Raw genomic sequence first — 10,865 nt, 5'->3', positions numbered from 1 at the left:
ACATTTTTTATATTAATATTTTTAAATAAAATGAAAATGAAAAAGACAATAATAGAGAAAAAGGAGTTTTAATCGTTTTTTAAATTGATGTCGTACAAATACATATCTAAATTTTCCAAAAAAAACATTTTCGCATTTCTGACCTTTTAATTAAAATTTAGAGTGGAATTTCACAAGATAGAAAAACACAACATATTATACGCTAAAAAAACAATATTGCACAAGATATCGCGATTTTTTGACACTTTATAACATTTTGCGAAAATCTGACAGCGGCGATCATATAAACGTGAAAAAATTAATTAATGCTGTCAACAATTAAAACTTCTTAAAAAAACGATAGAACATGATTAAAACTATAAGAAAAATTAATTATGCTTATATAAATTTGTCTATGTATTAGCTTTTAATGTGCATCGATGCGCACTAGTGCATCCAACTGACTTCATAAATTAAAAAATTAATTGAATAATATAATAATAAAATTAATAATAAAAAGCTATATAAATTAAAAGCATGATTTGATAATAGTCAAAATGCTTAATAATTTTGTTTCAAGAATAAGAAAAAAGTGAAAGCAATTTATTATAAATATCTTTTACACGTTATATTTGAAAATTAGGGAAAAAGTTATTAAGAAAATTTTAATTTAAGAAAATTTATTTCATTTTACATGCGCATATACATAAAAATATTTCAATTATAACTTATTATCGCTGTAGTATATATTAGAATGACAAAACACCACGGACAGCTAATAACATTAATAAATCCATAATATTTCTCCGCATTTTTAATCCACATATATATACATTTAGCACGGACATGCACCAACCGGCCGTTTTACCGTGGCGAAAAATGAATCTGGCCATGTAATTCCGCCGGCTCTAAAATGTATCTGATTGACGCTACTATACGGCTGGGTAAGAGCAGTGATTTTCATTTTCCTTAGGGGGCAACATTTTGGTGCCTTTATAATTGCAAATTTGGCGCTCCATCCATTTGTGCGCCCTACGCTCAAGCGTACACTGCGTACCCTATTGCAAGCCGCCCCCCCCCCCATCCCGCAAATAGATCTATTAGAGCTCATTCTAAAAGAGATTCTGAATTTTTTTGCATGCTGAGCTTAGTTTGGTAATCAAGTCAACCATTCTCTGGTTCCATTCCTCAAAACGCTTTCGCATCTCAGCTAACAGCATGTCTTGATCTTCTTTAATTTTCTTTAAAGTCCGATTAAATTTTTCTAAGTTGATCGAGCTATAATCGTTGTAATGTGGCAGTGCAGAGTTATTTCTACTTGGGGAGATCACGACCTTACCAGGTATATTTTACGAATCCACGATTTTAATCATATGTGTGCAAATATTGAATTTTAAATCTGGCCAAATCTTTTCATTAAAATACTCCATGGCTCTAATGCTTATATCCCACAGCCATTGAAGTATATCATATGCTCTAGGTGGTGTCCTTGTTTTTCGAATTAATTGAAGGATATGAAAAATTTCATCAATTACCTAATGCATAAAGAAAATGCAAATTAATCCTAATTGCAATGTACTTGTTTAATAGTGATAACTATAAACAAGACGCATGCAAAATTTATTTAAATTGTCTTTTTTTTATTATGCATGAGAAATATTCCAAATATGCATATACGATTCTATATATTTAAAAATCTCATCATAAGAGAAATTAGACAAGATCGCCTCCAAACAAACATCAGGAAAATTTATCAATGTCAATTGCATCGTCAATTGATCGTGTTCTAAATTTTAAAATTCACTGCCAAAAAGGAAGGATTTACTTGTGCGAATATCATCGAAACCCGCTCTGTACAAACGCTTGCCGTCCCTACAAAAAAAAAAGAGGAGAAAGCCGGACGTAACGTTTTGAAATTAGCGCCAGTATTCCTTGTTCTGATTGGTCAAGGTCAAACTTTGCAATAGTAATTCGCGGACATAGACATAGTATATCTAGACCGAGCGTAGCGTTTGCCTTTCTCGGTCTAGATATACTATGTCTATGAGATATACTATGTCTATGATACCAGCTATCTCACTGGCCGCGTTCAACAGAGAAAACCGCTTAGTAGCAATCGAATGTGATTGGTTCTTACTTTTAGAACCAACGAATCAACGTCAAGTGTTGACAAGACGATAACTGAGCGCTTTCTCTGCTGAACGCGGCCATTGGTAGATTTATCGACACGCATTCACGTAGAATCTTTAAAAGCGTGCTTCCCGAACGCAGCCATCATCAGCTGATTAGTGATTAGTAGTTGCTTTCCATTTACATCAAAACTCAGATAATTCTCTCTTGTGACGTCATAACTCAGTTGAATGCACGTTCCTTTTGATGCTAGCAAGTGAGATTCAACTGAGTTTTTACGTGGTTTCTGCACACGATCGAGACATCGAGACCGTGTGCTTTAGTGAGTCTAATAGACTCACATTAAAAGTGAGGTTATGAATCTATATTGTTATATGATAGCTTTGTTACCAAAATAAGCAGGTCAATGACATAATTGTCTGAGTATGAAATACTCACATAACTGAGTGACTCAGTATCACTTGAGTGCAAATGGAAAGCAACTAGTATCTCATGTTATTATTCTACTTGTTTGTTTATATCTTATGTAATTACACATCATTCAGAATCGAGAAAGATATGCATGATTAAATGTGATTTAAAATAAAAAAATAATACTATGAGTGAGGTAAGTGAACCGAGTGACATTGAAACGTTTGACAAACAAGATGATAAGGATGCGGACTTTAACGTGGACAATTATCGTCAAGAAATGGATAGCGATGATTCCTTTATCGAAATGCCAGAGAATAACGCAAGGATAAATATTCAATTTAATTCGCTCAGATTTTGATGCAAATGCACTCACATTTCATGCCTTTATGCATAAAGATAAAAGTTTTTTATTTATATTTGGAGAGGGTATAATTTAAGTTTAAACAAAGTCTGTGGCACAAAATCGGAATGAGTGTATTTTATCAAAATCTAAGATGAGCAGATTAAATTAAAGATATTTATTCTGAATAGTATCCTGTTACAGATACAGATGAATAAACAGGATGGCCAGTGTGCAGGCCCAGTTATTTCTGGACACAAATTTGATAAGAAGCTGATATGCATTAAATATCCGGGTAACATAGTTAATGTTGATAAAGCAATCGAAACATTAGGTGGCATTAGCTCTATTTCTATGGTACGTGATACAAATTATACATTTCATATTCAATTAATTATATTAAATTACTTAATTACATATATTTGGTCATTTAACAGACTGTAGATGCTCCTAATAGGAGATTAGAATTGCGGTTTAGACCTGATGATGGATATAGCAAACCTGCCTGTGGAGATAGACATAGTACAATTGGTTTTTTACTTAGAGTTAGGATAAAGAAAAATAGGGTAACACAAGCAGATATGACAGAGGCTACAAAATCAAAATGTATGGATGCTATAAATCTGAATGCTACAAATCTAGAAGCTACTGCATCTTGCATTATTGGTAGCAAAGAAAATCTTAAAACATCCCATTTGGTGGAGGATGAACAGATTAATAGTGCATTTAATGCTACGATAAAAGAGGACAGCTGCAAAGATAATGTTAGTATTGAAGATACTGTAGACAAAAGATGTACTGCAGATAACATTAAAAATATTGATGGTACACATGAAGATAAAAGCTCGCCAAAAAGAAAAAAGAATGTATTGTCTACATTTGACAATAACAGATATGAAAATTTATCCCAAAAGACAGATTATGAGTTACCATGTTTAAAAATATTAGGAAGAGTCGAGACTGAATTCAAATTTACCAGTATGTTCAATAAATTATGTAAAATATTCTCTATATAATAATTCCAATCTTTTTTTCTTATTTAACATATTCTTCCTTTTTTCTTTTAGATTTATGCGATTTTCAATATGTACCAATGACACAGAGCAAATCAAATCCCAAAAAATTGGAATGCATATATAGCTCGATTTATCCGACAGGTATTCCACCTTATTCTTGGTTGAAAAATGACGTGCCTTATTTTCTACCACCAGCCGCGTTCAGCAGAATGGACACTGTGCAGCAATACATACCAAAAACTGAGATAGATTCTAACTCGGAGAATATAATTGGTAAAAACAAAAAGTGTCAAGCGGGCTTTCCCAATTATATATACTTTTCCACGCTAGGGGTGCCCACCGCAGCACCAAAAGGCATTGAAACAGCTATGAAAGTAAAGTTCCTTCAAAATGCACACTTGGAACAAGTGCGCCAACTTTTTGAGGAACGTCCAATTTGGTCCAAAAATGCTATCATGTATAAGACACAATATACGTCTGAACAATTAAAGATATTATTACCGTCAGTGGCATATTATTTTATGACCGGACCATGGAGAATCATGTGGGTGAAACTTGGTTACGATCCAAGAAAGGATATTAATGCGAGAAAGTATCAGACGTTGGATTATAGATTAAAAGCTATGCGTAAGTCATATATCGATTGCCAAAGATATTTAATATTTTATACAATACAAGAATATTCTATAAAAAAGATTAAAATTTTTGTATGTGATCTATAGATGGATTAGGTTTGACCGTCAGATGCAAAAGAAATTATTCAAATTATACATTACCATACAAATCTGCGCCCGTTTCTAAACAAAAACCTGCTATACTCACTGCTACCCTGAGTCAGCAACAAAACCCGAAGAAAGAGCGGCATTTACACGAGAATGTGTATATATACCGAGAAGGCATGGTACCTCCTTCCCGACAAATGTTTTATCAGGTATTTGTCAATTTCTTTCTCCGCAGCATTGATAACTTATCGAAAATACTTGGTTTTGTGCAATAAATAAAACTATCTTTATTTATTCTGTTATTAGTATTGTGACGTTCTAATAGGAGAAATACAAGAAATGTTGGCAAAGCTCCCTGATCCCTTACCTGGTATAAAATGTCATGAGAAGAGAGGATGGCTGCCAACTGGTTTTGATGTACAATGCAGAGAAATTTTAAACAAACAAGTGCGCGCCGTTCTGAGAAAGAGGATGAACATTCCTGAGGATCGTATGTATTTGTTTAACTTCATTAAAATTATGTTATATATATCAAGAATAAATTTATATACTTTTTTATTATAGATCCAACATCGCTTCCAAGGAAACGGAAACATGGCATTAAATTAAAAACTAATAAAACGATTAATAAAAGAACGAGAAAAGGCAAAGCGAATTCTACAGAGATTCAATCAAATGTTACTCCTACTTTGGAATTGAATGTGATTAATGAAGATTTGAAACCTGAATTTAAATAATTAAAATTATAAATATGCAAGAAAAAAGTCTAACTACATTTTTTTGCTAGATACCTCTTGAAAAATGCATTGAGGTGTAATATCCTAAATTAACTTGACATTTGTTTACAAAGCATTAGATTTAAAGTTTTACAGAGATAATTATACTTTTATATATATAAAAGTATGTTTATCTGTATATATACACATATGCAGATATATGTAAATGTAATATATATGTATGTATGTGTATGTGTATATATATAAAATAAATATAATTATCCTTAATTAAAAATTATAGTATGAATTTCTTCGTTTTACACATATAGGCCTATATATACAAACATCAAGTATCCAATTGCACACAGATTTGTGTCATGATGAATGAATATCTACATATGATGCATTCGACATGGAAGTTGAGGTGTGAAGGCATACATGGCGTCTAAAGTATTTTCATCTTTTTTCACGACCATAATTAATTTACACAATTACATCATCTTCCAGATGCATGATCACAATCGCTTTAGACTTTGTAAAAATGGCCAAACGTGTGATATACTATGTGATATTCCTCGCTCGGAATCTAAAGATGCGCCAGTACTTCGACAGCAGTTATGGGTGGTGTTTGATCACCGCTGAGAATAACTGGCTCGGATTCAGTTTGAACAATTCTAACGAGATTCGCGTCCTTTTTCGAGGGTACTAGAGTGGCATTCGGTGTGACATTCGTTTCAGCGCAATAACTCGGTGGTCGACTCTCCCTCGTTGTAGCAGGAGCCGCGATACTTCCTGCGTTCGATCTGTAGGTCGGTGGCGGCGACGTTGTAGGTTGCAGTCGGTCCAACAACAACAGCCGAAGTCTATATTCTTGCATACTAGCCTGTAACGAAATATATAGTTTGCACATTATATAAATTTTTTTATGATCAAGAGACGCAACAGCATCTCGAACACCAAGTGTGTGCGTGCGCGCCAAGAATGTATTCAGATAAAAAAAATCAAGTGTTTGAATGAATATGTGATACAAATAGCACCAATTTGTATACATCTCTAAGATTTTTTAGAAAGCATATACAGATTATTAGTTTTCATATCATTACACATTTAATTGGTAAAAGTATCTAAAAATTGAAATCGAATATTGAATTCGATTTTTTTTCGGATACTTTTTACAGATTACAGATTTTATCCTACTATATGCTATTTTACCTGATAACTCGGTGGTGGGGTTCTAAACTGGAATTCCGGATAAAGCATAGCGGCATACGGATGTATCGGTCTCATAGGGGGTATCCTACCGGAAATGCCTGTGAAACCAAAGAAGCTGCCACAGTAGTCTTGGTTGGTCAATCGCCATGCTACTGCACTCACCAATACCAGAAGCACTCCTATACCTTTAACAGACAATACATACTATTGTAATAATAATACTTATGTAATGCCATTGTAATATTATGTAATAGCTTTTATAATTACAATACGAAGAAAGTAATCTCTCTCTAAAATCTTCACATTCGTCCTAATATTCGTTTATAATAGATTTAAACAGTTGAAATATTTATAGATTACAGTCTGGTTTTTAAGTGAAAGTAAAAAAAAAGACACATAAATTGCAGTGTTTATCTAGTCAACCAGCAGCGATATCTGTTTCTCCGATCTACGAGTACGTCACTCCTTCGATCTCACGGCCCTTCTATGTGTATAAGTGTACGACATCGATCTCTCTGTAGGTTAGAGCATTCCCCTATTGTGAGAGGCATTCTGAGCAGGTCGCAGGTTACATGCTTACGTTTAGAAAGTAACTGTTGCAAACTCGAGTTTCCCTATCCTCTTCTTCTGTCCCTTGCTAGACTCTGTCGCCACGTAAATTTAATTGGTCTTGGCACTCTACATAATGATTATTAAAGCGATTTTTTTTTTACAGTAAATTTCAAAAACTTGTAAATAAGACATTTATGTGGTTTCTCTTCCACAATTCTTTCTCTACACAAAGAAATTTATATTAAAAAAAAATTCAAGAATAAAAATAATCGCTAAGTCGGGAGAATATAGCAAATAAATGAATATACGCATACTTGTTTTTGAACTGAAAAAATTGAAATTTTCGCTAAAAAAAAGTTTTTTCGAAGACATCGAAAATCTATAGCTAAAAGAAAAAATCGTAACTGACATTTAAGTAATTTTGAGAAAATAAGCATTACAGATTTTGAAATTAAACGTATAGTAACTCTAGTTCTGAATAAAATCATTTCGGCCGAGTCATTTTTAATTCTCGAGTTTATGATCTTTCAATCCTCCCGAGTATATATTTAATTTTCGTGAAATATTGCCAATAAAGATAAACTACCTCTAGAGATATACATTTGTTTCATATAGTACAGCAGTACATACAAAAGGCTATGACTATACAAAGATTTCTTGCAAAATTTTTTCTCACATCAAGATAATACCTTCACAAATCGTTCCAGTCGCTGGTTGACTGTGTCATTTATTTGCTATATTCTAAGGAGGAATATATTATGAATAAAATAACAATTTTTTATCGTATAATCACACATACAAACATATTGTAGTCTTTTTTCCTTAATAAAATTAGCTTCATTATTTTTAATCACCGGATTTTGTATCTTTTTACTACAATCTCGCATATCGGTAATCTCGAATAAGGAAAATGTGTTTCCTTACCGGACATGAATATTCCCACGAGATGATCACGACCGGAAGCTTTGAGAGCGCCTAGGAGAGTGCCAGCACCGGCGCAAACTAGACCCACGAAACCAACACCCAATATGGACCAGCGTACAGGCGGGGAACTTAAGCCGCAGCACTGTTTCGGAACTGCATCTCTGTGACACAAGAAGTGATCGTTGAGTGACCCACTGACATACACTCGTCTCGTGATGATCATTTAGTGTGCGCACACTGTACAACGCCAGTCGTAAAGCTGTGTACGATCATATAGCTCGTAAATGAGATGTACTTTCGGATTAGAAACGCCTGTTTGTCCCGTATAATTAATTAGAAAATTTGAAGTTACATTTTTATCAGTTATTTTAATGTCTCGCAACGTGTTATTTATTTGTTAACTTTACATTTATCTTTCACATATACCGTCGAATTAAATACAGCTTTAAAATGTAACGTCTCTCGCGGAAAAAAAGTCAAAAATAACCGCGACTCACCTGCCGAAGGCAGAAACGCTGGCGGGTACAGGGAAGGGTAGGCCGAGGCTGAGACCTCTGAGACCCAAGTGTGGGGGAGGAGGATGAAGGAAACCTCTAGGGGGTGGCACCAACGGCACTCCCAGCGCGGTCGAGACTGTCTGACAGCCTGGCGCGGTTCCGGGATACGTTGTCGGTATGGAACAGGATCTCAGGGCACGACGATGTTGCCTTCGTAACCGTCGTTCTCGCCTACGAGCGTCTCGGATGCCATTGGGAACCTCCTCGCTCTGACTCGCTTCTGGTCCACCGTGAAGCGCCAGCTCCGTCTGCGCTTCCGTCGAAGTGAAAGACCGTACATTGTCCCGTGTCGTTTCCTGAAATGCAAATAGATTATAAATTTTAGTGCAACGATTCGATCGAGCCGTGATGCGAATTTTGGGATTCGGTTAGAACGATTTTTTCCTCCGCTTATAAGATAGTGAATTATCTCTCTCCCCGCTTCTTCCCTTGAACGAGGAAGTCTCGAGCTCTTATCTGATGCCGAAATAGCTGAATAAGCTCATAAAATGTCACTCTATCTCGCTCGCTCTCATTCTCGTCTCATTCTCCTCTTTGGCGAGTCGCCCAAATAGTTCCAGGAAAATAGATACGTTCGTATTCTAGTTGAAAGATTATGATCGCTCCCGAACAGCAATTTTATATAACCAGGGAACATTGTATTATAAATGTTGGAGTAGATAAAAATTTTTCCGATATTTATATATATATATAATCGGAAGAAACGAATGTCCGCATGAAAGAATGAATCGAAAATGGAACAAATTTTCTTTCGAAGCTTTGTTTTCGAAAAAATAAGATTGGTAAATTCGAGATTATATACAGGGTGTCTGCTCAAATTTTGTAAAAAAAAATCCTTGAAAATTCCCTGATCTTCCAGATTTTCGTTTAAAATTTCAAGTAAAGAGAATACTTTAAATGCATAATTCATTTGGCTTGCCGACTGTTTACGATATGGAGCAAAATTATCAAAGAGAGAATTTTTTCAAAAAAATTCTATGAGAGTTCTCTGATATTTCCACAAAAGAAATCCCTGACAATTCCAAGTTTTCCATATTTTTCCGGAGAGCAGACATCCTGTTATATAAAAGTAAAGCCTCCTCTACGTTATATTTGTACATAATTTCCAATCATTCACTCATCAATTCATCTTGGCCAGATGAAGGGGATTTAACAGCTGCTATCAAACTCTAAAGAGAAAAATAAAATATTTCAAAAATTATTTTTCGTTTCTCAGTGTATATATAATTGAGCGAACGGTGATTTTTCGGTGACTAGATGATTACACGTGAACATATAATGTCAAAACGAGAATTGAAAAACGGTACCTGTGTTCTGTTCACGTCGCTCCTGACGTTATCCACAGCAGCGATGTCGACGGCGACGACGCTCACAGCCCTCGGGACATTCTCGGACAAAACCTCGGCCATCATACGGTCTTGAGCATTGGTGTGCGTATATGTGTGTATCCACACTCCACGGTATAAGATATATACATATATCTTTCCGTTTCGCGCACACAATGCGTAATCTTCACTCTCGTCCCGATCGTCTTTCGTGTCGCGTCTCTCTTCGATCCCACTTGATACTTTTAACCAAGTTCCTCTCTTTTCATCAATCCACTTTTCCGTTCTCTCTTTCGTCTCGTCCTTCCTGCGTTCGTTTTTACGACACGACTCCCATTCTCTTTTATCTCCGCATCACCTGGCTCGCGTTGATCTCCGATTTGCCATTGAAAAAAAAATCATCAATGCTTAACGACTAATTGTAATTAATACTCAAAGTGTGCGCAGGATTTGGGGGCAACAATGTCCTTTCTCTCCTTTCGTTTCTCTTTTCACCTATTAACGCGAGTTATATATATACAATTATAAAATTTACGAGAAATATAAGTTCATAATAAACCTGACAATCGCAATAAAAAAAAAAAAAAAAAAAATAATAATAATAATAATAATAATAACAATAAAATTAAATTAAATTAAAATTAAAAAAAAAACGAATATTGGAAATATGTCTAACATTGCTATCATCTACCGAAACAAAGCCACAGTTCATCGCGAAATCCTAAAGATCCAGTCTCCGCAACAAATAACCGTTCGCTTGAACGTGTGTGTACACCTAATGCAGTCTCCGAGAACCTACGGTATTCCGTTCACTCGCTTGAGAGCGGCATCGTAAGTGGATAAAGAGTTAGTTCTTGCCATTGCGGCGTGGAATTTCCGTGTAATGCAATTTCTTCGAAACGCACGTTGCTTCGAAACCGCGATCATCTGATTCCGCGCGATCTAAAATTGAAAACGCTTCGATGCTCCTCGGATCGT

The 10,865-nt window shown here is 35.0% G+C and overlaps 2 protein-coding genes across 4 annotated transcripts; one reads left to right on the top strand and one right to left on the bottom strand.

Moving 5' to 3' along the window:
* The first annotated feature begins 2,217 nt into the window (after positions 1-2,217).
* LOC115236959 (general transcription factor 3C polypeptide 5) lies at positions 2,218-5,396 on the top strand. Of its 3 annotated transcripts, none has more exons than XM_029809700.1 (8): positions 2,218-2,457; positions 2,655-2,716; positions 3,068-3,220; positions 3,301-3,841; positions 3,931-4,506; positions 4,602-4,810; positions 4,908-5,091; positions 5,166-5,396. In XM_029809700.1, the coding sequence occupies exons 2-8, from the start codon at positions 2,708-2,710 to the stop codon at positions 5,336-5,338; spliced, it is 1,845 nt and encodes a 614-aa protein (XP_029665560.1). In that variant the 5' UTR covers positions 2,218-2,457; positions 2,655-2,707; the 3' UTR covers positions 5,339-5,396. The 3 variants fall into 3 exon arrangements, with proteins under 3 accessions (XP_029665560.1, XP_029665558.1, XP_029665559.1); XM_029809698.1 differs by having other exon boundaries at positions 2,655-2,842; XM_029809699.1 differs by having other exon boundaries at positions 2,218-2,462; positions 2,655-2,842.
* An 88-nt stretch (positions 5,397-5,484) lies between these two features.
* On the bottom strand, positions 5,485-10,259 carry LOC115236960. Its single transcript, XM_029809701.1, has 5 exons — positions 9,870-10,259; positions 8,503-8,858; positions 8,006-8,166; positions 6,530-6,714; positions 5,485-6,200 (listed from the first exon to the last, which is right to left on the bottom strand). The coding sequence occupies exons 1-5, from the start codon at positions 9,972-9,974 to the stop codon at positions 5,904-5,906; spliced, it is 1,104 nt and encodes a 367-aa protein (XP_029665561.1). The 5' UTR covers positions 9,975-10,259; the 3' UTR covers positions 5,485-5,903.
* Positions 10,260-10,865: the final 606 nt, after the last annotated feature.

The sequence above is a fragment of the Formica exsecta genome, unplaced genomic scaffold (genome assembly GCF_003651465.1).
Source record: "Formica exsecta isolate Colony F162 unplaced genomic scaffold, ASM365146v1 scaffold265, whole genome shotgun sequence".
In the NCBI taxonomy this organism is placed as follows: Eukaryota; Metazoa; Arthropoda; class Insecta; order Hymenoptera; family Formicidae; genus Formica; species Formica exsecta.
Note: the sequence above shows the minus strand (reverse complement) of the source record. Positions and strands in the feature narration are given on the sequence as shown.

Excerpts from the sequence above, each read along its gene's own strand:
- LOC115236960 (XM_029809701.1), bottom strand. The coding sequence starts at position 9,974 with ATGATGGCCGAGGTTTTGTCCGAGAATGTCCCGAGGGCTGTGAGCGTC. Across the intron at positions 8,859-9,869 it reads GCGACGTGAACAGAACACAG|GAAACGACACGGGACAATGT; the intron begins GTACCGTTTTTC and ends TTTGCATTTCAG. Across the intron at positions 6,201-6,529 it reads CCCCACCACCGAGTTATCAG|GCTAGTATGCAAGAATATAG; the intron begins GTAAAATAGCAT and ends ATTTCGTTACAG.
- LOC115236959 (XM_029809698.1), top strand. The coding sequence starts at position 2,708 with ATGAGTGAGGTAAGTGAACCGAGTGACATTGAAACGTTTGACAAACAA. Across the intron at positions 2,843-3,067 it reads TCGAAATGCCAGAGAATAAC|ATACAGATGAATAAACAGGA; the intron begins GCAAGGATAAAT and ends ATCCTGTTACAG. Across the intron at positions 4,507-4,601 it reads TTATAGATTAAAAGCTATGC|ATGGATTAGGTTTGACCGTC; the intron begins GTAAGTCATATA and ends TGTGATCTATAG.